At 33.7% G+C, this 27,292-nt stretch overlaps 1 protein-coding gene and 1 pseudogene across 2 annotated transcripts in view; one reads left to right on the top strand and one right to left on the bottom strand.

The window, feature by feature from the left end:
* The window catches only part of TBCK (TBC1 domain containing kinase), a 207,843-nt gene that overhangs the window by 151,417 nt on the left and 29,134 nt on the right, over window positions 1–27,292 (bottom strand). For both annotated transcript variants that reach the window (XM_032860374.1, XM_032860366.1), the window contains exons 4-5: window positions 6,716–6,830; window positions 4,214–4,287 (exon numbers count right to left, since the gene is read on the bottom strand). In XM_032860374.1, coding sequence (XP_032716265.1) covers window positions 4,214–4,287; window positions 6,716–6,830 — 189 coding nt within the window. The remainder of the gene's footprint in view (window positions 1–4,213; window positions 4,288–6,715; window positions 6,831–27,292) is intronic.
* On the top strand, window positions 3,056–3,680 carry LOC116869323 (annotated as a pseudogene).

Below are 27,292 nucleotides of genomic sequence, written 5' to 3'. Positions count from 1 at the left end.
AAGCATACGCCTTTGGCTATAATCATGATCCTGGGGTCCTAGGATTGAGTCCCCATCAGGCTTCCTGCTCAGTGGGGAGTCTTGCTTTTCCGTCTCCCTCTGCCCCTCCTTCATGCTTATGTACTCTGTCCCTCTCTCAAGTGAATAAATAAAATCCTTTAAAAATAATAACATTTCCTATCAAAAATGCCAATTAAGATGGCCTTACAGACAACTTAAGCAAACAGTACATAAGTATCAGACACATTGACAATTATCATATTTAAATCCTATAGCCTAGAAACAAAAGAAACAAAAACAGCATTAGAAGAGAAATGAAAATGAGGGGAATTCTGCCTTACTTATTGCATATGTGCATATCCTTTCTTCATTTATCATCAAATTTAGTCATAAGCATAATTATCTGTATTTTTCAATCCCACAGACATTAGATTACTATGACACCTGGCAATAATGACTATAATCAATATTCATTTAAGTATATGGTACATCTATGTAATATATGTAACGTAGGCATTCAAATATTACTTTCATTTCTTTTCCTGAATTTTTCTGTCGCCACCTCCTCACACTATGATTGCTAATACTTACATTTAAAATATGTCAATTAAGTCAGAGAATATAGCTTAAATTCAATGGGTAAGTTAGGCTTTTACATATCTTTACACTTTAATGCAATGATAATGATGACAGTAATATATACTTTTAATTTGCTCATACATTTCTCTCATATATAAATTTGTATTGAGTCATTTTACCCAAAAGTGATCATATTGCTCTTCTAAATGGCATCTCTGGAGACAACTAAAGCCTAGTGGAAAAAGGATGGACTTGATGTTATAATATTTGTATTCTAGTTTCAATTCTAGCACGTATTCTATATGTGATCAGGGTTTCTTAATCTGAAAACAGGAATAATAATGTTTATCTCACAAAACTGTTACAAATACTAGTGAGTACTGTTTTTATAAAAATGGAAAATATGATATAAATGCAATGTTGTATTTTTAATCACCATCATCTTGATATACCTAGAAGGCAAATTGTTTATTTTTAATCCTGATTTCCAGTACATCTTATCCAAAAATAATGGTGTGGATTGTGAAAGGCCAAGGAATACTATAGGTAAATAGTTATATCTAAGATTTCTGACTGTGATCTCTAGAAGCATAGAGGTGAGCTTTGCTCTAAAAATTCTTATTTCCCTTTTAATCAAGAATTAATTAAACTAATAAAAATAATAAACCCTAGGATTGTTTTTAAATGTAGATTATCTCTTTTCAACAAATGTCTCTTTAGCATAGCATTTTAACACTCAAAGAAAATTACCAGAACTTTGCTGTATGACTGGTGAGGCTTTCATCATCTGTTTGATCTTTTAAGAAGGTATTAAGCTACTGGCCAACTGAAACGAATGTCCAATTTCTAACTCTACAATATTTTGAAACAGATGTTAACATTTTACTTTGTTGTTCCTTAATATTTGTCTTTTGAATCAACTGCAAGCTTTTTTTGGTGTAAATATTTTCTTTCATGCCTTAGCTGTTTGATCACTTTATTTTTCCTGGCTAATGTTTCACATTTTGCTCTTTGATACTTTCTGGTCAGACCCTTTAGGTCCAAGACTTCAAAGTAACCCAGACCAAATGGCACACAAGACCAATTCTATCCAAGCATTTTAAATTCAAATGTAGTTCTTCAAAATACTTGATGTGCTTTATGAAAAATCACTTCCTTTCTTCCATTCATCACTAGTAAACCTAAAGCATCTTTAAGTAAAAGGCAAAAAAATTAAAGCAATTTTTGTTTGCATTATGTTTTTGGAGTTCTTTCTCAGACAGCTTGATTTAGACAACATGAAGAAGCATTAGCAATCACATTTACTTCCTGTGAGACCACTGCTCCCTAAAAGTTACTTCAAAAGGCAATTATCACATATGAAAGAAGACACTGGAGCTTTATAGTGAACTTATTTTTATTATACTCAAAAGGGTTTTTTTTTAAACAAATAAAATGTAGGCTATTTTTATAAATTGTTGTTTTCATGCTTGTTAAACAATGTTTTTTTTCCTATTACCAAAGTGTTGGTATGCGAAACTGCAAGATTATTAATTTATGTACCTTAATAAATATGCAATCAAAAGAGAAAATTTTCCATTACACAATGAGCTTCTTGAGGATAGGAATCTATCTTACCCATTTTTGCACATTTAAGCATCCAGAAGAGAAGGTGTTCAATAAATATTGTCTTAATAATTAAAGGAAGGAATGATAAGCAATTTATTTTAAGATTATTAGCGATGGCCTAATAAAAATTTTTGGTAAGAAATCTATAATCTAATCATAAAGATAAAAGGGTAATTTATAAATGAGTCCCTTTTTAAAAACATCTAATTAAACAATGTTCCTGCAGAAATACATTCCATGACTTCAAAGCACAATTTTTGCTAATGCAGTGACAGAACTAATTTTAGAGAGCCCAAAGAGCAAAACACAAATAGGTACTATTAAAAAAATCACAAAGCAATTGAACAATATGAGTAAGGTCTCTAGATTAGATAACAATATTACATTAATTTTAATTTCCTTTTTTGATATTTGTTTTGTGGTTATGTAAGAAAATTCCTTACTTTAGGAAATACAAACTGAAGCATTAAGGGTAAAAGGTCATCAGATACACTAATTATTCTTAAATGATTAAAAAAATATTAATATACACATATACCTGTATGTGTAAGAAAAAAATAAATAAAGCAAATGTAATGAAATGTTGACATTTGGGGAATCTGAGTTAAGGCTATACAGGGATTCCTGTACTATTTTGAAACTTCTATGTACTGAAAATATTGCCAAAATTAAATATGCAAAAAAAAAAGAATTAAATTATTAAAATGTCTAAAAAGAAATCATACAATAAATGTAACAAAAAAATCTGTATCAAAAGCATCTGATTAATAAAAGGATAAAATAAACTTTCCTTTTTAGAGGCCAACATAAACTAGAATTTCATAGCAGAAGTGATCAAATAAACCTCCCCAAACTTGGAATTCTCCCAGGAGCCACTGGTCTTCCTCTTCCTCTCAGCAGCCTGGGGTGACCTCTGAAAATGGTTCGCTATTCGCTTAACCTGGAAAACCCTACGAAATCATGCAAGTCAAGAGGTTCAAATCTCCATGTTCACTTTAAGAACACACGTGAAACTGCCCAGGCCATCAAGGGTATGCATATCAGAAAAGCCACCAAGTATCTGAAAGACGTCACTTTGCAGAAGCAGTGTGCCATTCTGTCGCTACAATGGTGGAGTTGGTAGGTGTGCCCAGGCCAAACAGTGGGGCTGGACACAAGATTGGTGGCCCAAGAAGAGTGCTGAATTTTTACTGCACATGCTTAAAAATGCAGAGAGTAATGCTGAACTTAAGGGTTTAGATGTCAATTCTCTGGTCATTGAGCACATTCAGGTGAACAAAGCCCCCAAGATGTGGCATAGGACTTACAGGGCTCATGGTCGGATTAACCCATACATGAGCTCTCCCTGCCACATTGAGATGATCCTTACTGAAAAAGAGCAGATTGTTCCTAAACCAGAAGAGGAGGTTGCACAGAAGAAAAAGATATCCCAGAAGAAACTGAAGAAACAAAAACTTATGGCCCGGGAGTAAATTTACACAGAATAAATGCAAATAAAAATAAAAAGCAAAAAACAAACAAACAAAAAACTTCCCCAAACTTAAACATGGACTTTCAGGTGTAGACTCTACCCCAATACCTCTTATACCTACAATGACTTAACCTGAGTCTTAATATACGATTATATCTTATGGAACAACAAATTTGTAGAAAACATTATAAGAATGCTTTTTCTCAGCCTTTTAAGGAACACGCATTATCCCTGTAGGAATCTGATCAGCCTTCTTTCCTTAAATTTACCCAATTCTGGATAAAATGAAATTAATCAGTAAGCATTATAAAGTGAAGAAGGTTGATAATCTGTTAGCCTCTCTTCCAATTCAATGAAATATCAACATTAGATATCTTCTGGGCACTGGAAAAACTCACCGTCTACTTTTTAAGAGTATATGGAAAATTAAAATATGCTAATAAAGAAAAGCTAGTTTTGTGGAGAAAGTAATTATCACTAATAATGAAATATATATTTTATCAACTATTACAAAGTTTACGACACAACTCAGAAAAAAAGAAAACACATTCTTACCCAATTGGGAAATCAACATCATCACCATGAGCTGTCATGTGATAAAGTCCAAATTTAGCCAATTTAACATGTCCCTACAATAATAATAAAAATCACTATTAAATGTTTTAATATTAGTAGTAGGAAAAAGTATCATTATACATTTCATAAGTAAGGAAATCACCAGCCAGGTATATTAAGAAAAAAAATTAATTTGCCATAATTTTAGTTTATCATAATTTTATTTAAAAAGTATTCGCCAATGTCTGAAACCTGCTTTACACTCATTACAAATATATGTATAAGTATATGCATATGTGTATGTATGTATATACACATACATATATTACTTATATATAGATCTCAAAAAAAAACAAACGCTTAAAATTTTTTGTTTATATTTTCCAGGTTTGTTTTTTTTACGATTTTATTTATTTATTTAACAGAGAGAGAGATCACAAGCAGGCAGAGCGCAGGGGAAGCTGGCTCCCTGCCGAGCAGAAAGCCCAATGCAGGGCTTGATCCCAGGACCCTGAGACCATGACCTGAGCCGAAAGCAGAGGCTTAACCCACTGAGCCACCCAGGCGTCCCAATATTTTCCAGGTATTTTGACGAAACCAGAAAAGCAGAAATGTTCTCATTTGTCTTGAATCTCTGCTTCGAACATTTTTTGGTAAATTAATAAAATAATTTTTTTTTGTCTGTTCTGTTCCCTTTATTAATCTTTACTTCTGCAATAGAGTCTATTCTGCATAAGTAATAAATAAACATTTATCAGGATGAATTAACTAGTAGGTGAACAGAGGAACAAGAATGTGGGATTGTGGTTAAACATTTCCATTATTTTCCAAGACTTATTTCCTTTCAGCTTTCCCTCCCAAACCCACTTCTTTTTTTTTTCTTTTTTCTTTTTATTTTTTTAATTTATTTTCAGCATAACAGTATTCATTGTTTTTGCACCACACCCAGTGCTCCATGCAATCCATGCCCTCTCTAATACCCACCACCTGGTTCCCCCAACCTCCCCCCAACCCCGCCGCTTCAAACCCCTCAGATTGTTTTTCAGAGTCCATAGTCTCTCATGGTTCACCTCCCCTTCCAATTTCCCCCAACTCCCTTCTCCTCTCTAACTCCCCTTGTCCTCCATGCTATTTGTTAGGCTCCACAAATAAGTGAAACCATATGATAATTGACTCTCTCTGCTTGACTTATTTCACTCTGCATAATCTCTTCCAGTCCCGTCCATGTTGCTACAAAAGTTGGGTATTCAGCCTTTCTGATGGAGGCATAATACTCCATAGTGTATATGGACCACATCTTCCTTATCCATTCGTCCGTTGAAGGGCATCTTGGTTCTTTCCACAGTTTGGCGACCGTGGCCATTGCTGCTATAAACATTGGGGGTTTTTTTCAAGGACTTGCAAGTCTATTCATAATGTTATAATGTAACCCTGACATGGGGGTTCTCAACTTCAAAAGATCAGTTCACAAATCAAAATATTACTGAATCTGCTAGATTTCTAATTTTTATATTGTTTGAGAAAGTTATAATTATCACAAAAGTGCGGTTCTTAATAAAAAGCAAATATAAATTTTGTAAGTCTCGTAAGTTTTCCTCCTTTTTGATACTTAACACTTTAAAAAAAGTTAAATTGATTTTAAGATTTGTTTTCTTTTTCTCAAGAACTTTACTTCCCAGAACTATAAAACATTTATATATTAAAACAATCAGATTGGTTAGATACTCTACTGCTATAAAAATGCGATTAAGGAGTACTAGTGTAGCTTTTATGATTTTTAATATCATAGGGTAATTTGGTAAAAGTCTGGGAATCAGAGGAAAAGAATAATCCTACTAATACAAAATAAAATTCCCCAGAAAAAATTCTCTCAAGACTACTTTATATGCTTACGGAAAAATGAATGTATGATTATTCCTGAAAACATACTATCTTGCTACCCATAATTTTCTTATGAGGGTTGACCTGCTTCTTATTAATCACCCACAAGATTTCCAGGTTGGGAAGTGGCATTCCAATAAGAAAAGAAGCTAGGTATGAACAGCTGGTAAATAAAGAAGATAAATGGAGAATAAAATAAAAAAGAAAAAAATAGGGAAGAAGAAAGATACAGAGAAGAAAATACAATGCAGCTATGGTATGACAAAAATACTCTATGTAAATAGAGAAGCTTTCTTAAAATGAAAGCAAATTTAGAGGAGGAATGGACTGGGAAGATACCATACCTATTTTTCAGAAAGCAAATGAAAGGAAAAACCAAAAATGAAGTTAGAAAATGAATCTTGAGAAAAAAAGAATAATGCATGTGAAAAACACATGGATTTATATAATTTAAAGATAAGGTTTTTTTTCTAACTACTACAAAGATATCACTTTCATAGAGCCATTTCATTATGAATATTATTAAAATATATTTGTATTCTATAGTCGCTCTGAGTGGGTCTGATTTCAGCAGCTTCCAACCACAAACAACAAATATTTAATGTATTATTTGACAATTACCTTTCGGTCCAAAAGAATATTATGAGGAGACAGTGCTCGGTGTACTATACCATGTTTGTTCATATATTGCAGACCTTGAAGTACCTCAAATGCAACGCACAAAACCGTTGAATAGCTATGAAGAAAACAAAAAGTCACAGATCAACAGATCAATTACAAAGCAGAAACAGAATCTGTTTTAAAGAATGAAATGAGGTCATTAAAATTCAGTTATATTTTTATTATTCTTCCTCTATTCAGAGAAAATACAATCCATCCAATTTATAAAATATCCACTATATACATATTTTGGATTTTCTGATTACATTGGAATTGATCTGGCAAGATCCTACAGTTTCATGAGGCTACTCTAATAGCAGTATTTGTTTTTTCCAGGGAGGGAGTTGAATTTTGGTGGTGTGCGATTAACCTTCTGCAGGTTTGGCTTTACCAAATTATCAGAAAAGTTTCAGATATATGGCAGAACTAAGTCAAGGAAAACCACCACTACTGCTCAAGACAAAATGCCTAAGTCCCTGAAAAAGAGCTAAAATATATTTTATGGTAGATATACATGAGGTTATTTACATATCAATCCACAAAGCAACCTCCAGCAATTCATGATTTAGCATACATTTCTCTTCAATTCTTTCTAAGCCATCTTCCACCCCAGTTTCTCTCTCTCTTTGCCTCTCCATCTCTTTCCATTTTTCTTTTTTTAATCCAGCACCATTCTGTGGGAAATCAGGAATGAGATACAGAAAAATAGGAAAGACTAATTCAAACCCAATCTCCCAAACTATCAATATTAACATTTTGGTATAGAATTTTCTACCCATTTTTTTTGCCATTTTGAATTAGACTTTTAAAAATTAAATTAATATCTATAGGAAGTCACTAAAAGTTATTTTAAAAAAAGATATACATAAGCCAACAGTAGAGATAAAATGGAATTATTAAAAAAATAGACAATCCCAAAGCTGGCATAATAAAAGGAAAAAAAGAACAGAGAACAAATGGAACAATTAGAAAATAATAGATTTTAATTAGGATGTATCAATAACTATATTAAATGCAAATGGAAACATTTAAACTCACCAATACAAAGCTAAGAATTGTGAGATTGGATAGGAATTGAGACTCAACTACATTCAGACTATAAGCAACCCACATTAAATAAAAAATGTAAGTTAAAAGTAAAAGAATGGAGTAATAGGTTACTGATTATCATGGGCTTGCTTGGTAGGACAGGTTGACTACAAAGGAGTATGTGGAAATTTTAACTGACAGAATTGTTATCTTGATTTTGATGATCATCACACTATTGAGTTTATCAAACTGACTGACCTGTACACTAAAAAGGCTATATTTTAAAGTATGTAAAGTATATCTCAAAACATGTGATGTTAAAAAAAGTAAGCTGAATAAAATTAAAAAAAAAACTTGCAATACGACTCCCTCCTCTAAATTAAAACCATAAGAAAAAACAAGACATGAAAAGCAAAAATCTCTCTCTTTTCATTCTACTCTGATTTTCCAGAGTAGAATGACCCTTAGCAGTTTCTGTTTTCAATTCTTCTCGTGGTTAGAATTTTAGTTAATATAATTAAATCTTCTTCACTATGCAAGATGATACAATTAACATACTTTTACAACTTTCTCATTTTCCTTTCCCAACTCCTGATTTTTTTTAGCTGTATTATTTTTACATTATCAAATTTTATAAGTGAAATAAAAAATCTACATTTCTTTTTTGACGGCTAAACAAATAAACAAGTAAATACATAACATGACATGGTGATTAGGTGCTAAGGAGAAAAAGTAGGGAAGAAAGAATATGGGGTAGCAGGATGCTAATACAAACAAAGTGTGGTCAAGGAAGACCTCACAAAGGTGATATTTGTGCAGAAATCTAAAAGAACTGAAAAAAGACATGCAGCTCTCTGGGAAATATGTGATTCAGGCAGAGGGCACAGTAAGTCCTGAACTGGAAACTGCACAGCAATTCAGAAAGTTCAATGAAGCCACTATGCATGCAATAGAATGAGCGAAGGGTAAAGTATTAGGAGATGAGGTCAGAGACATAACAAGGAGCCAGATCACGTAGGCCATTTAGGCCATTGTAAAGACTCTGGCTTTCACTCTGAGACAGATGGGAAGTGACTGTCACATTGCCATACTATGATTAGTAAATATTCACTCTAGAACTAAGAAAAAAATATATATCTAAGCCACTTAACCCCTAGTTCTCAAGCAAAAACATCTCAGTCATCAGGATTTAATATGTACTATAATTTTATGATTATAACTACTCATGAAGGTTATCATCAGCTACCATTATTTTTATACCTCCTATTATTCATTTTGTATTTATATTTTTACTTAGCTAGAATACAACCATGAGAAAATTTTTCATAAGTGTGGCATGAGTAGGACATTTTAAAGCATGACAGGTCTTTCTTTTTTTTAAGATTTTTATTTATTTATTTGACAGACAGAGATCACAAGTAGGCAGAGAGGCAGGCAGAGAGAGAGGAAGGGAAGCAGGCTCCCTCCTGAGCAGAGAGCCTGATGCGGGGCTCGATCCCAGGACTCTGGGATCATGACCTGAGCCGAAGGCAGAGGCTTTAACCCACTGAGCCACCCAGGTGCCCCAAAGCATGACAGGTCTTAAAATGTCTTACTCTTATCTTTAAACTTGAAAAAGATTTCTCCATTGTCTTCAACTGTTCTTTATTACTGGTAAGAAGTTCCGTATCAACATAATTTTGTTGTAGATAGCTTGTTATTCCCCTTTGGAAGTTTGTGATTCTTTTCACTTTATCCTTAGACTTGTAAAATTTTAGTCCAGTGTGTGTAGAGTGTGGGCATTTGTTCATTTATGTAAGAAGCCACAGGTGTGCCTCTTTAATCTGAAGACTCACATGTTCTATTAGCAGAAGAATTAACAAGGAAAAGTTGATTTGTTAGGTCTTTGTTTTCTCCCTCTACTGTATCTTTTAGTTAGAACTCTTAGTGGGCAGGTAAAAATTAGATCCATTCTCCAGACCAACTTTCTGTTTTATTTCCTATGAGCACAGTCTTTAGTCCTATCTCTTCTATTATTTAATTTCCAGATTCTTTGTCCTGATCTGTAGCTGTTAGTTTTCAATGGATCCTATTCTGTGGTATGGATACATTATTCTTTTAAGTCTCTCTGAGAATTGTTACTAGAATTCTGCTGATTCGGGGGTGGGGGCGGTGTTATCTTCATTTCCTCTAAGGTAAGTTTTTTTGTTTTCCTCCCTTGGCTTTCTTTCTCTCAGACTTTTTCATCAAATGTCAGATAATCCCTGGTTATCAGCCATATTTTAAAATAAATTGATATTCTCCATGAAATATGTAAAAAAGAAACAAAAGAAATTACTATTTATAAAGAATGCTTCTTTAAAGTATTTCTCTTTATCAAATAGTTCCCCCATATTAAAGAGACACAACAGTCAATCTTAGGCAAATAGAGAATGTGTGAAACAAAACCAATTTTAAATTAATGGAGTTTTCATAAACATCCACAAAAAAGAAACCAACTATGGAAAGGAAAAGATCGCAAACTTTAAAACAGCCATAGTAACACTGATAAATATGTGTGTATGAAAGAATACAAATGTCTCCCTTTTAAAAAACAAAGAAAAACTTTTCTTGAGATTGACTAATAAAACATAAGAACCTAGTTTTCTAAGCTCATTTGGCTGTATGAGTCCAGTTTACATCTTACATAAAAGTCCTCTTTTATCCTTCTTCCCTTTCTCTGACATGCACACACACAATTCATAAAATCTTAAAAGCTGATGCCATATTTAGCCGTGACACTAGAGGACCTCAGTTGCACACTGCTTCAATACAGAAATCTTTCTTAAAAAACCAAACCTTTAAAGCGATTTTTTCCATTAAAACAGTTCTGAAACAGCTGAACACAGAAGACTGCATGTTCTATACTGTCTACTTGCTTTTCTGATTGTAAAGTACAACTGGAAAATACTTTCACATCAAAAAGCACATTCATTCTATTATCAAGTTGATGCACATATATGTTGAAATAGTTTTTTAAAATTCAAACACAGGAAAGCTGAAGCTCATGACAAATCTTAGCCATTACTTGAGACTACACATGAATTAAAGCTAATGGACTAAGTATTCTTCAGAATAAATTATAGTAACTCAGATTTGCTTATCTGCCCTTTTGTATTCTTAGGATTTAATTCTAAAATTTATTTTAAAAAATAAGGTAAAGGAGAAGAATCAGTATATGTGAAATTCCGTATACTCGTTTTGCTTTTAAAACTATATTCTTTAATACTGCCAATAATTTAGATCACAAAATCTTTTAAAAAATTATTTTGAAGTAGCTAATGCAATTATAACACAACAGCAAGGTAAAAAAAAATCATATGTCCAGTAATAGCATGTCACAGTTAATTGAAAATGGACTCCAGAAGGAGAGTTACAATTAAGAGAGTGGGATTCTTGCAATTTAAAAAAAAAAATGTTTGCAGGGGATAACAGCACTTCATCCTACACAATTTCCAAGTTATAATCTCATTAATAAAGAAATCCATCACTAATCTATAAAATGTAAATGAAACTTCAAGTCAGAAAATATTATCTTCCTTTTGAAATTTTCAGTTACTACGTTACTCCCAAAGATTGTGAGAATAGATTACTTTGTTACCATTGTCCTTGATACTCTGAAAACTTTAATGAGCATAAAAATCTTTGGTGATTATAAATACATAGAAATGGCTAAAAGGCAGCTTTCAAAATAATATGACTAATAATTTTTAATAGAACAAGATGATATTTTAAAATACTTTCATTTATATTTAAACATACCAATTAAGTGGCTATTATCTACTTGGTATTGTGTTTTCACACTACTGTGTTAGGCTCCATGGCTATCAAGAGAAAGAACTGATCTCTACAATCAAAAAACCTACAGTGTAGGTGGAAAAACAGTTTTATAAACCGATAATTTTAATACAACTGAATTCAAAAGAATTTCAATGTAATTCTATAATTAAGTCAGAAGAGAATTAATCATCCATTTCCTCTGTGTTACAAGAAAAAGAAAACATGAACATCTATTTATTACATTGGTGAAGCCAAAACAGATCTATAAAAATAAATCACTGTACCCTGAGGCAGGAACTAACTTATTTAACTTGTAATCCCTCTACCTATCACAGTTACTACAAGGTAGGAATTCAATAAACATGTATCAGTAGGTGTTCAATACATGTATGCCAATGACATCCCATGATAGTGCAAGAGGGTGCAGTAAAAAGATTAAATTCTTCGCCATTAATGAAATAACAGCTCAAAAAAGTATATTACACTTGCAGTGGATCAACAGTAAGTTGACTTAGAGGGTTTTTTTGAAAGAAAGAAAATCCTGCCATTTGCAATAGTATGGGTAAATCTGGAGGACATTATGCTAAGTAAAATAATCTGGACACAGAAGGACAAATACTGCCTTATTTCACTTAAATAAGGTTTAAAAAATAGTCAAATTTGGGGCGCCTGGGTGGCTCAGTGGGTTAAGCCTCTGCCTTCGGCTCAGGTCATGATCTCAGGGTCCTGGGATCGAGTCCCGCATCGGGCTCTCTGCTCGGCAGGGAGCCTGCTTCCCTCTTTCTCTCTGCCTGCCTCTCTGTCTACTTGTGATCTCTGTCTGTCAAATAAATAAATAAAATCTTAAAAAAAAAGTCAAATTTATAGAAGTAGAGAATAGAACAACGGTTATAAGGGATTAGGGAGAGAAGAAAATGGTTACCAGGGAATGGGGAGAGGAAAATCAATTGATTTAAAGTGTCAGTTGTGAAATAGAAGTCCTAGAGATCTGCTGTACAACATGGTGTTGATAGTTAACAATACTGTATTGCACACTTAAAATTTTGTTAGGAGGGTAGATCTCATTTGTTAAGAGTGTAGATAAGTGTTCTTATCACACACAAAAATAAAAAGGACACAGGGGTGAAACTGTTAGAGGTGATGGTATGTCTACTACCTTGATTGCAGTGATGGTTTCACAGGTGTATTCATCTATCCAAACTCAAATGTATACATTAAATATTTGCTGTTTCCTTGTATATCAATTATACCTCAATAAAGGTGTTAAAAAAAGAAATAAGGACAAATTCCTATCAGCCTCAAACCATCAGTTCTTTTTGGTTATTTGCAGTGTTTCCGAGAAGAGATGTTATACAGACTGCAAGAAATGGAGGCCAAGAAAGAGACTGAGAGGTCAGGGTTGCTGAGATAGATTTGGAAGTCATTCACAATAGGTGGTAACTAAAACCACACATGCTATTTCCTCTGATCCATAATCCATGATATTTCTAAGGGCCACTCCACAAGCCAAAATACCCATACTGTCAGCAAACCAAGGGAGGAAACGCACTTCTGGATTCTATGAGTTCAAGATGTTCTTTCACCTTATAAAATTTGATCACTCCCACAGAAATTTTCCTTTTGGTCTAAAACTTTCCTTACTTGGTATCAGTCTGAAGTAAAATGTTAAAGGAGAGTAAACACAGAGGAAAGTTAGTTAGCTACTGTGTGATTTTGGAAATGGAGAGGAAAAATGAAATACTAATGACTAATGTTCAGAATTTAATACAACCATATAATCCTGTGTTATCTTCAACCTAAAATCTCCTTCTGTAACTTCCAGACAATAGAGCTCAAGTAGTATATAATTTTTAATAGCTCACTGGTCTATTATTTTGAATTTGGAGAGGGGAGTATTTTCAGTGCTGAGCTAATGTCTTTGAGGCTCTTAGAATTTGCCACTTATCACTTATTAAATTTTAACATGTTGCTAAAAATACCACACTATTTAGCAGAGCAATTTTTTTTTTTATAAAGAGAAAAAAAGAAAGTTTTTGGAATTGAAAAAGGAAATAACTGATTTCACTACTGGGTACACATGTTTTAGACCAAAAGGCTATCCATTTATGCTAAATCTAATAGTTCATTTGCTTCAGATTCCTATGTTTTGAAATGGAAGTTTCATTGATTAACTGCTTACCTAAAGATTGTTTTGTATTAGGCCTAAAAAAAATCCCTAAATTGTGAGATTGAGCATATTTTACAGTTTGGTTCTCACTCAAAAAAAAAAAAAAAAAGTTGAAAGCTATTAATCTGGAATGTGACTAATTCTCAATGGGATACAATATATTGGGGAATTAATTTTCCAACTCAAATACTAGATAACTTTCCTATCTCATCACAAACGTAATTGGATAAGATCAAAATACATATGGAAAGCATAGTCTAGTGGTTTGAGGTTCAGACATAATGGAAACTCCGTCACTGATTCGCTTTGCTTGGAGAATGTTCCAATTTCATCCTGCCTCAGTATGCAAATGTGTAAAGTGGGAAATGTAACACCAAAAAGGGGCTGATTGGAGATCAATGAGCTATTGGTCCTACACAGAATCCTGGCCGTTTATAAAAGCAGGAAAGAACAAACAAGAAGTCCAAGACCTTCTCAAAAATACTCTAGGGTTTCTATAATAAAGTATATAACATTTTGTTTGTCTGTCTATCTATCTATCATCTATTTCTCTATCTATATTCCATAAATTAACAAGGTCATAAAATGAGCTCTCCAACCATTTCCACGATACAATAAAATCAGCAAAACGGTTTTCTAATTTATCTGTGAGGAAAAAAATTGACATTTGATAAGCAGGACTGGAGGACCCCGGAGTGAGCTGGTTATTTCTGCAATGTCAATTTTTCCTTTCCCAAGCAGCTATAGTATCCTGGCACAGACACTCCAAAAACCTTTTTTATCATAGTTACTGATACTGTCAATGAAAACACACTGGGTAATAAATCTCACTTTCCATGCCCTGGCAGCATTTAGGGCCATATAAAGTTGTAACTTTTCTCTAAGACAGAACCTATGGAGGCTTATGTTTGCTTGGATCTGTATCCCAGCTCATTCTGAAGTTTTTTTTTTTTTTAAGCTTAAATTTATTTAATATTACTGTGTGAAAAAGAAGGAGCAAATTCCTATTATTATTTAGAATTTTGATTTGAGATCAACATTTTCCTTTTAGGCAATCTGCCACCCTACCCCCAACCCATCACAACAAAGTGAACTGGAGAGGGCTTGTGTTTTATGCACATGTTTATTAGTTCAGTGTCTGCAAGACAGCATAGCACAAACAAAAGTTAGTCAAACTGAAATATTCAGTTCAATGATGTGTTGGTCTGACTTAAATTATAAGAGATTTGGCTGTTGAAAATTTCCTATTCACAGTTTCTATTCTATTTATCAGAATTGGGGTGATACAGTGATGATATTTTGATCAAAGAACCCCCCCAAATTAAAATTTTATTAAGTACTTCTATCAACCTTGCAAAGTTCCTATGATATATTCATAAAGAATACAGAATAAAATAAGACCATATTAATAGTTGGGTCTTTATCTCCAAACCTAATGTAGAACTCTAGGGAGCTTTGCTAACCTATGCAGTTCCTTTTTCCCAAGACAGGTGACCTGAATGAGTGAATTCAATTTCTCCTAAATTTCAACTAGAGTCACTGATCTTAACTTTATGACACAAGGAAAATTAGATTCATTCCAGAAAGCTACAAGAAAGAAAGACAGATAGATAGATAGATAGATACATTTCCAAAGTATCCCATAATGATACCATGACACTGTTAAAAAAGTAAAGGACAATTCTATTTTACTAACTGATGGAAAAGCATTCTATTAATGAATAATATTAGTTGATATAGTCTAAATGGAGCCCCACTCCCCTTGCCCCCAAATGTCCACATCCTAACCCCTAGAACCTATGAATATTACCTTATTTGGAAAAAAAGTCTTTGCATATGATCATCATTGATCATTCAGCCAGGCACAAAATCCAGTGTCAAGTGTTCTTATAAGAGACAGACACGCAAAGGAGGAGATATGAAGATGGAGAGAGAGATTGGAGTGATGTGGTCACAAGCCAAGGAAGCCAAGGAATGCTGAAAGCCACCAGAAGTTGGAAAAGGCAGGAAGGATTCTTCCCAGGAGCCTCTGAAGATAGTGGGACCTGTCAATAGCTTGATTTCTGACTACTGGCCTCCAGAATTGTGTGAGAATAAATTTCCAGTGTTTCAAGCCACTCAATTTGTGATAATTTGTTTCAGCAGCCATAGGAAACGAATAGGGTTGTAAGGACACACATGACATCAAGGGGACTTGTTTTTCTCCATCATGACCTGACTATAACAGAGTAATTCTCCTTCATACTTTTCTTTAAATGATCTTTATTGAGATTAAATTACAAAAAACTCATTTACAATGTACCTTAGAAGAGTTTTGACAAATGTATATACGACCCCAAGCACTGCCACAGTCAAGAAACCGAACACTTCCAATATCTTGAAAGGATTCTCTTATTCCTCTTCCCAGACAATCTCCATAACCTACCCCTGGCTTGAAGCAACCACTGGTCTGTCTTCTATCACTCCAGATTAAATTTGCCTTTTCAAGAGTTTCAAATAAATGGAACACTATGCCATTATTTTGTGTCTATCTAGTTTTTTGTACTCTGCATGATGTTTTTAGGATTCATCCATGTTGCTGCCTGCATTACCAGTTCATTTCCTTTTTTTATTGCTCAGCAGTATTTCACTAACTTCTTTAACCATTCATCTGTTGAAGGGCATCTTCTCCTTCAGAATTTTAACAGGTAAGCACAATATAGTATTTTGCCAGGAAAGTGGTGGACACATTTAAAATGAAATTTCACAAGGAAATAAACGACAGTATAGAGTGCCAGATCTTGAGCAGTGTCATATTCTTAAAACTGTCATTATGAGAGAACTGATAATTTGAGGCATAAAGTAATAGGGAAGCACACTAAAACTTGAAATTAGGATTTTTTTTTTTTTGTCTAAGATATATGTGGCAGAATTGGGAATGTCCAGTCCTTATCATGATGATTTTGAAGCACTTATCTGCATTTGGACACTGATGTAAATGCTATAAAAACAAACAAGACATGAATGCTTTTCTTATGTCCTATCACCTAAGACTGGTGACACCAACAATTGACAATGTCTAGCTAGTGAATAAACTAACATGAACAGAGAAAGTATAGTTAGCATATGGACAATTACAGGATGCATTGACCAGAAACAGACTGCTTGCAGAGGAGAGCTACGACTTTCACGAACTCAGATGATTAGGAGAGAGAAAACCACATTTTTCTCTTTTCTAGGTAATCTGGGAGGAATTTCTAAGTAGGATATCAGTCATTCTTCATATGACCACTTCGTTTTCATCTTAAGTCACTGTCTGAAACAGCAACCTATATTTATGACTCGTCATCTTAAAGTGCCCCACTTCTACCCTCCAAAACTGTTTCATAAAGAAAAATAGACAAAGCAATCTCATTACTCTCTGATGGATGTTTTTACTACTTAGCTCCCCAAGTTCATCTCCTTCACCTCTCCTCCCATGCACCCTCCACATCTGCTTTATTCATCTGCTTACATATCAGTGCCTTTTTGCACATGCTATTTTCTCTGTCCTTCTATTTGGTCCACATGGATGACACCTAGACATTCTTCAAAATTCAACACAAGCATTATTTCTTTAGTAAAACTTTTCTAGATTCTCATGGCTATGAGGTATGATGTCTCCAAACTAAATTGCATATTCTTCTGGTATATACTTATCAAAAAATGCTATATTATAATTGCTTATTATAACTCTGTCTACTCACTTAGCCAGCAATCTCTCTAAAGATTAGAACTTTACATTTTCATCTTCAGATTCACTAGCACCTAGCCCAGTGTCTGAAATATATGTACTTAATGAGGAAATATGGAATGGTCATTGCATAGGTTAATTATAATCTAAATCATAATCGGTCATCATAGAAAGGCTATGACTATTCCACAGGGAATGCTTATTGATAATATTCAATAATCATTTAGTATATTATAGTACTTATAAAAACACTATTACCATTACAGTCACTAATAGGAAACACTTAGATAAAGCATACTATGTAAGTGCTGTTATAAATAATTCACATCTATTATTTCACTATCCTAGAAGGTGATAAGATAGAAACACAGAGGGGTTACATAAATTAGCCATGTGAGTAAATGGTGGAGTTGAGATTCAGACCCAGCAGGTTGGTCTTTGAGTCCATGTCTTTACCCACTACATTATATTGCCTCTCAGTGTTTAATAGTATAGTGAAATCAAAAGAGAGGTTTTGAGCTCCAGCTATATCACTGTGACAGATGTGTTAAAGTAACTGCTCTGAGTATCAATTCCTATACCTTAAAGTGGATATTTATTGTTTCTCTCCCTGGCATCCATGCCCCGTTCTTCCAAAGACAATTTACAATTTTTATTTCAGACTCCGTCTCCCTCCTATTCTCCTTTATCTCATACATTCTGTCTTTAGGAGTAGAAATGTGACTCAGGCCTTTATTAGTCACTTTCCCCTGGCCACAATAATTGTTCGTAAGCTGGTCTGATTGAAAATCTCAGGACTTAAATGGCAACTGATAAAAATGGCTCGCTCCTCTCCGGAAGACTGAGAGGATATGAAGTTAAGAGTTGTTATGACCATTTTGCCACCATTAGGGGAGGATATGGAACTCTTACAACTTATTACAGGCATGTTTCGTTTTATTGTGCTGTTTTATTGCACTTTAGATATTGTTTTTCTACAAATTGAAGTTTTGTGGCAACATTGTGTTGAACAAGTCTATTAGCAGTGCCATTTTTTCAATAGCATTTGCTCATTTCATGTTTCTGTGTCATATTTTGGTAATCCAAACTTTTGGTATTTGGTATTTTGGTAATCCAAACTTTTCCATATAGACAAACTTTTTCAAATGTAGTATTTAGTAAGAGGAAAGGAAAAGTTATAAGTATAAATACCATACCACCAGCCATGATCTTAGTTTCTATTAAAATTAGTTTCTGTTAATAAACTTTTTCATAGAATTTTTGACATGTCATCTGCTTTTCATAACACAGACAATAGTCACTTATGTGCCACACTATATGACACAAATATTATCTCAGGGCTTTTTGACATTCCTCAAAAAGCCTTTAAGGATATATTATCATAAGACAAAGAAAAAAATGAGTACTGAGTAATGTACAGAATTCCCAACACCATTTGTTGAAGATATAGATATTGAATAGATAGAAAGGTATAGAATTGTATGGGCTCAATATGTCATATACATGAAACTAAAATGATATTGATTAATTATACTTCAACAAAAGAAAAAAAAAAAGCAGTCCTCTCCATCAGGGCAAACATCTGCTCTAAGAAGAAAAGACAAAGAGCCAAGGATATTTCTTCCCTTCTTAGTGTGAAAAGCTTTTAGAACTAGATGTGTGCCTCCTGATGTTGCAGAGAGAGGTCCTCTAACATACTGATGACATGACCCTCCATCCAGAAATAGCTTCAAGAAATTTTGGCCAATTATTGTTTGAAAGAACTTTTAACCTTTAATTATGTCAAAACTGAAATAGTTTTGGAAAGCATAGTGACATCTAGAGCAACAATTTTAAAAAACGCCTTTCGACAAGTAACTCATTTAGGTATCTAGGGGATAGTTTTGATATTTTGACAAGTTCGCTGAGCATACTTGCTCAAATTTTAAAATTTTATGGGGGACGCATTTGGTTTATTCTATGATAGAGAAGTACATTTGGTGATTTCTATTCTCAATTCTGTTTTAAAACAAACATGATTTCTCCCATTCTTTATTTTGCTGTCCAATGGGGCTCACAGAGTGTACCTGTTAAAGCAGTTGATCAGATCTAATGTTCTATGTTAGCAATTATGACTACAAAAGTTAGTTGAAGTTCTGATGATGTTAGGAATTATGACTATAGCCTACATCTGTGCAGAGACAGGATCATCATCCACTCAATCAAAATGATGGTCTCTGATTAAAACATTAAATAAATTCTATTTTTAGCTTTTTGAGGAAAATCCTTTATTGTTCTCCTGAGTGGCTGCACCAGTTTGTATTCCCATCAACAGTGTAAGAGGGTTCCCCCTTCTCCACAACCTCACCAACATCTGTTGTTTCTTGTGTTGTTGATTTTAGCCATTCTGACAGGTATGAGGTGATATCTTCTGTAGTTTTGATTTGTATTTCCTTGATGATGAGTGATGTTGAGCATCTTTTCATGTGCCAATTAGCCATCCATATGTCTTTGGAGAAATGTCTATTCATGTCTCCTGCCCATTTCTTAAGTTGGTTATTTGTTTTTTGGGTGTTGAGTTTGAGAAGTTCTTCACATATTTTGGATACTAACCCTTTATCAGATATGTCATTTTCAAGTATCTTCTCCCATCCTGTAGGCTGACCTTTAATTGTATTGCTTGTTTCCTTCACTATGCAGAAACTTTCATTTTGATGAAGTCTCAATATTTTATATTTGCTTTTGCTTCCCTTGCCTTGGGAGGCGTATCTAGAAAGAAGCTGCTATGGCTGATTTCAAAGAGGTTTCTACCTGTGTTCTCTTCTAGGATTTTTATGGTTTTATGTCTCACATTTTTGCCTTTAATCCATTTTGAATTTATTTTTTGTACAGTATAAGAAAGTGGCCCAGTTTCATCCTTTTGCATGTTGCTGTCCAGTTTTCCCAACACCATTTGTTGAAGAGACTCCTTTTCCCATTAGATTCTTTCTTGCATTGTCAAAGGTTAATTGACCCATATAATTGTGGCTCATTTCTGGGTTTTCTACACTGTCTCATTGACCTGTGTTTCTATTTTTGTATCAGTACTATACTAAACCTTTAATCACTAAAGTTGGATCACTAAACCTTTGTAATATAAGTACGCTACACTCCAGCAATTGTACTACCAGGTATTTACCCAAAGAATACAAAAATACTAATTCAAAGGAATACATGCACCCTGAAATTTATAGCAGCATTATCTGCAACAGCCAAACTATGGAAAGAGCCCTCTCTCTCACACACACACATTACATTATTACCAATCCATAAAAAAGAATGAAATCTTGTAATTTGCAATGACATGGACAGAGCTACAGAGTATTATGTTAAGTGAAGTAAGTCGTTAGAGAAAAACAAATACCATATGATTCCACTCATATATGTAATTCAAGAAACAAATGAGCAAAGAGGAAAGAGAAAGAGAGACAAACCAGGAAACAGACTCTTAACTATAGAAAACAAACTAATGGTTACCAGAGGGGAGATGGGTGGGTGCATGGTGGAACAGCTGATGGGGATTAAGGAGTGTGCTTGTTAAGATGAGCACCAGGTGTTATACAGAACTTTTGAATCACTATATTGTATACCTGAAATTAATATTACATTGTATGTTGACTAACTGGAATTTAAATAAAAACAAAAAACATTAAAGAAATATTTATCCACAATAAAGAACTTAAACAACTTCATATCAAAACAACAAACAATCTAATTAAAAAATGGGCAGAGGACTTGAGTAGACCTTTTCTTCAAAGATGACATACACATGACCAACAGACACATGAAATGGTATCAAAACCATTTATCATCAAGGAAATGCAAATAAAACCACAATGAGTTATCATCTCAAACCTGTCAGATTGGTTATATTTAAACAGAAAACAAAAAAATAACAAGTGTTGCCAAAGACGTGGAGGAAGGGAATGTAAATCGATTTTACCATTGTGGAAAACAGTATGGATCTTCCTCAAAATTAATAGAACTGCGAATGATCCAGCAATTCTACTTGTGGTATCTATCCAAAGAAAATGAAAGCACCTATTCAAAGAGATGTATGCACCCACTGTTCATTGCAGCATTATTTATAATTACAAAGATAGGAAGCAACCTAAGTGTCCATCAACAGATAAATGGAAAAAAAATGTAGTATATATAAAATGGAGTTTACTCAGGCATGAAAAAGAATAAAATCTTGCAATTTGTGACAACATGGATGGACAACATGGAGGGTATTATACAAGTGAAATATGAAATAAGTCAGACAGAAAAAAAAACAGTATTATTTGTATTTCAATCTAAAGAACAAAACAAAACAGAAACAGACTCACTTATTATTGATATTTTTATATTGGTCTTGTTTCCTGTTACCTCACTAAAGTCATTTATTAATTCAAAGAGTTCTTTTGTACATGCTGTAGGATTTTCTACACAACCACGTCATCATTGAACAGAAATATATTTACAACTTTTCCTCCTTCTCCTCTCTCTTTCTTCTCTTCTTATTTTAACTCCTCTACTTTTTCTCTTCCTTCTTATAATCTTTATGTCTTATATTTTTTCTTGAACTATTTTACACTTGTATTTTTATATACCATATGCCTATGCTGCTTGCATCTTTCTATACTAGCAGCAAATAATTGGAAGACAAAACACAGTTTTGTCTATAATCGTATCAAAACATAAGATACTTAAGAATAAGTTTAACAAAAAAGCAAGAGCTCTACTTTGTAAACTATTAAATATTGCTGAGAGAAATTAAGGAAGATTTAAAAATTTGGAGAAAACAACATGTTCACTTATTAGAAGTTTCAAAATTAAGATTTCAGTTGTTGCCAAATTGGTCCATAGGAGCAATGTAATTCCAATCAGAATACCAACAGACTTTCTCAAAAACTGGGAAACTTACTATAAAATTTACATGAAAATGTAAAGATCCAAGGATCACTAAAGCCATCTTGAAACAGAAGACCAAAGTTGGAAAACTTATATTTCCTGACTTCAATATTTACTATTAAGCTAGAGTAATAAAGATAGTACAGTGCTGGCATAAGGACAGAAAATAGATAAATAAAATAAAACAGAAGGCCAGAAACAGACCTACATTTACATGGCCATTTAATTTTTAATAAAAGCATCAAAGCAATTCAATGGAAAAAGGAAAGCCTTTCAAGCAAATAGAGTTAGAACAACTGAATATCCATGTGACAAAAACAGAGTTGAACACCACATATATTAAACTGAGAGAGATCAGAGATCCAATATAAATTTTAAAACTATAATTTTCTAAAAGAAAACATATGAGAATATCTTCACAACTGGGGAGGAGACAAAAGTTTCTGAAAAAAGATACATGGTAATATCCATAAAGAAAAATTTGATACATTAGCCTTCATCATAAATAATTCCTGCTCATCAAGATATACATTAAAAAAATAACTAGGCAAGGCAGACTGGCAGAAATATTCACAAAAAAAAATCTTGAAAAGTATATGTATGGAGAATAGAATATACAATGAATGCCTCTAAGTCAATAATAAAAAGACAAATAATATACTTAAAGTGGGACCAAAAGCTTGAACAGACATGTATGTCATTATATGAATGTACAATGAACACATGGGAAATACCCAACATCTTTAGTCATTGTGGAAATGTAAATTAAATCTACAATGAGATACCACTTTATATTCATTACAGTGGCTAAAAGTCATGAATTAAAACAGCAACTGCTGGCAAGGCTATGGATGAACTAGAACTTTCATACATTGTTATTAGGAATGTAAAAGGTATAACACTTTAGATAAAGGTCTGGTGGTTTCTAACAATCATATAGTTACCCCATAAACCACCAATTTTATTGCTACATATTTATCCAGGGATAAGAAAGCATTTGCTCACAAAAAAGACATAAGAACATTCACAACAACTTCAATTATAAAGACCAAAAACCGGGAAATATCTCAGAAGCTCATAAGCAGAACACTGCTAAAGAAATTGTTGCATATTCATAAGCTGGAATACACCTCAGCAAAAAAAATAGATTATAATATATGAAGCTACATAAGTGACTCCCCAAAACATTAGGGTGTGTGAAAGAAACCTTAGATAAAAGAGTATATACTGTATAATTACATAAGGTACTAGAATAAAACTAATCTAGGGTGAAAAAAACAGCGAACTGGTTGCCTCTGGGAGTTGGGTTGGGGTGAACAGTAAAAATTTACTGGGGAGGGGTTTGAGTGAAATTTCTAGGATGATGGCGATGATCTAATCTTAATGTGTATTTGGGTTACAGAGGTAAATACTTTGTCCAAAATTCATCAAGTGATATACAAGTTTTTGTACTTTCACTGAATGTAAAGTTTATTTAAAAAGAAAACATAGGGATTTGTCTCCCTCCCGATCCCATCTTGTTTCATATCCCCCGACCTCCCACGACCCCTTGCCCTGCCTCTCAAATTCTTCATATGAGGGAGATCATATGGTAATTGTCTTTCTCTGACTTATTTCACTTAGCATAATACTCTAGTTCCATCCATGTCATTGCAAATGGCAAGATTTCTTTTCTCTTGATGGCTGCATAGCATTCCATTGTGTATATATACCACTTCTTCTTTATCCATTCATCTGTTGATGGACATCTAGGTTCTCTCCATAGTTTGGCTATTGTGGACATGGCTGCTATAAACATTCAGGTGCACGTGCCCCTTTATCCCTACATTTTTATTGTTAGAGTAAATACCCAGTAGCGCAATTGCTGGGTCATAGGGTAGGTCTATTTTCAACTTTTTGAGGAGCCTCCATACTATTTTCCAGAGTGGCTGCACCAACTTGCATTCCCACCAACAGTGTAGGAGGTTCCCCTTTCTCTGCATCCTCGATCTGTTGTTTCCTGACTTGTTAATTTTAGCCATTCTGACTGGTGTGAGGTGGTACCTCATTGTGGTTTTGATTTGTATTTCCCTGATGCTGAGTAATGTTGAGCACTTTTCATTGTGTCTGTTGGCCATTTGGATGTCTTCTTTGCAAAAATGTCTGTTCATGTCTTCTGCCCATTTCTTGATTGGATTATTTGTTCTTTGAGTGTTGAGACTCAATCTCACAAAACAAACTGAGAGTTGCTGGGAGGAAGGGAGGTAGAGATAGGGTGGTTGGGTGATGGACTTTGGGAAGGGTATGTGCTATGGTGAGTGCTGTGAATTGTGTAAGCCTGGTGATTCACAGACCTGTACCCCTGGGACAAATAATACATTATATGTTAATTTAAAAAAAAAAAAAAAAGGAAAACATAGGGATTCCTGGATGGCTCAGTCAGTTGGGTGTCTGCCTTCAGCTTAGGTCATGACCCCAAAGTCCTGGGATAGAATTTTAAAGACATCTTTTACAGCAAAAAACAGTAACAATGTATAGTCAGATTTATAATACATACAAAAGTAAATATAAATTGCAAAATGAATGACAATAATATCTAAAGGATGGGAGGAGGGTGAAGGGAAGCGTAATATCTAAGATCCCTACATTATATGTGAATTGCCATAATATTAATTCATGGAAGTTAGATAAATTAAGGATGCATAATTGTAGCCTCTACCATAATCAAATACACATCATATATGTGTGTGTGTGTGTGTGTATTTATATATATAAATACACACACACACACACAAAGACTAAGACAAAATAAAACAATAAAAAAAAAAAAACCCTAAACCTCTGACTCCAAGTGCTTATTTAATTGTAGTTCTTTTATGTGTTGGCATCTTATAATTTATCAACTCAGGAGTTTCTGCCTTTCAAACATTTCCCAATAGGAAACTGTGCTAATTTCATTACTATTTTGTTGTTCTTTTGTCTTTTATGAGTATAGATAATACACAGAATAAAATTCAAAGTGTTCCCTTGAAGTCAATGCAACTCCTGAGTTAGTTTATTAAAGTGTTCTCACCTCACTTACTAAAGAAATTGATTTAATGGGGGCAGAACAATAAGTAAATAAAAAAAATGCTCTAATATACATAGAGCAAAAATGCTCTATGTATATTAAGGTTATACATAGGTGATTTTTTAAAAAAATAGGAGATTTCCATAGGTGCAAATGATTTCCTTTCATTCTTAGATCATTTTGCTATTTAAAAAACAATTACATAATTTCTCACCTTGCTAGTAAAATCAGAATACACAGATATTTCACCTTTTCTTTCCAATGTGTTAAAATAAGTGAATGATTCTTAAAAGTTAAAAACCCACTACTTTTCACAATGACCCCATCCATTTAAATGAAAGCGTAGGAGAAATATACCTTCACCAACAATTTAACTTCTTACATCAGATAGCTGCAAACTGACTGTCCATTGGCTAATTTTAGCCCATTCCTTTGTTTTGTTTGGATCATTATTTTTAGATTTTTTTAATTACTTGAAAATGTTTATAAATTCAGAGATTTCCCCCAGAAAACCAACCAGGAAAGAAAAAGGAAAAAAAAAAAAAAAAGACTACAAGAGAACAACCACCACTAAGAATCCAAATTCTGAATTCTTTTGAAAATTTTAAAGAAACGGACACTTTCTAACACAGCAACATCAGGGGGAGCTGATTATTAACTGCCTCTTTTCAGTGTGTTCCCTGCCTTCCAGTTTAACTCAGTTCAGCCCAGAACACTTAAATTACCCATCAGGACTCAAAGAGTTCATAACTTCTTTTACATATATTCCCCATCCCAAATCCAGTCTCCTTTCTCACTCCAGTCCCTACTCATCTTGTCCACCTGTCTTCCTCTCTCTTTCAATATAGTGCATCTAATACATCACTAACATTTTCAGTTGAGGATGCACTTGGCTAAATGAAACTTTCTCTAATGGAAAATAACAGGTCAACTTCGATATCAACATATTTATGCATTCTCTCATCATTCTTTTTGTATATGGACATTGAAGTAGTCCCTTTTCCCAGCAGGAATTTCATTTTAATAAACACAGGGTTTACTTTACTCTTGATTATTATTCTGGAGACCAGAAGTTTTAAACAAAGTTTGAATTTAAACTTTATTAAATTTTGATTATTTTTTTCTGACGATAACTGGCAACTTGAGTGACTCAAAAATTTCATCAAGAAAACAGAGGTTAAACATGCTTATATTTGTTAAAAGAATTAACATTGCTTAATTAATTATTTCTCTCTTTAAAAATTGAGGTATAATTAATAAAAAATTAGATTTAAGTGAGGAGGAAAAACTTCAGTATTTACCTGTATAAAGAGTATGATAGGTATAATCCTCCCAAGATTCTTGTCATGTAGGTATTCAACCAATCACTAGGAGAGGTACTGCTGTGAAGGGGCTTGGCAGATGGATTTAGATTGCTAATTCATCAACCTTAAAATGGAGACAGTCCCTTCCTTTATCCAGGTGAACCCAATGTAATCACACACACCTTAAGGTAGAATAGCAGAGCAGAAGAGTCAGAGAGAATGCCAGAAGACAGGAGGGGTCAGAGATTCATCTTGCTTGGACTGGACCTGTTGTCACTAGCTTTGAAGATGAAAAAATGGGGCCATGAGCCAGGAAATGCTGGTGGCTTCTAAAATCTAAGAACAACTCCTGGCCAATAGTTAGTAAGGAAATGGGGCTCTCAGTCCTACAGCCATATTGAACTAAATTCTACCAATAACTGGAATAAGCCTGGAAATGAATTCTCCCTTAGTGCCTCCAAAGGAAATACAGCCTTGGCTTTGGCTTTGTTAGACCTGAAGCAGAAAAAAACAGCCAAGTCCAAAAGACTTCTGACCTACAGAACTATAAGATAATAAATGTGTG

This window comes from Lontra canadensis, unplaced genomic scaffold (genome assembly GCF_010015895.1).
Source record: "Lontra canadensis isolate GAN:19392208 unplaced genomic scaffold, GSC_riverotter_1.0 scaffold1, whole genome shotgun sequence".
Classification (NCBI taxonomy): domain Eukaryota; kingdom Metazoa; phylum Chordata; class Mammalia; order Carnivora; family Mustelidae; genus Lontra; species Lontra canadensis.
The sequence above is the reverse complement of the archived record's forward strand: the minus strand, read 5'-3'. Positions and strand labels throughout refer to the sequence as shown.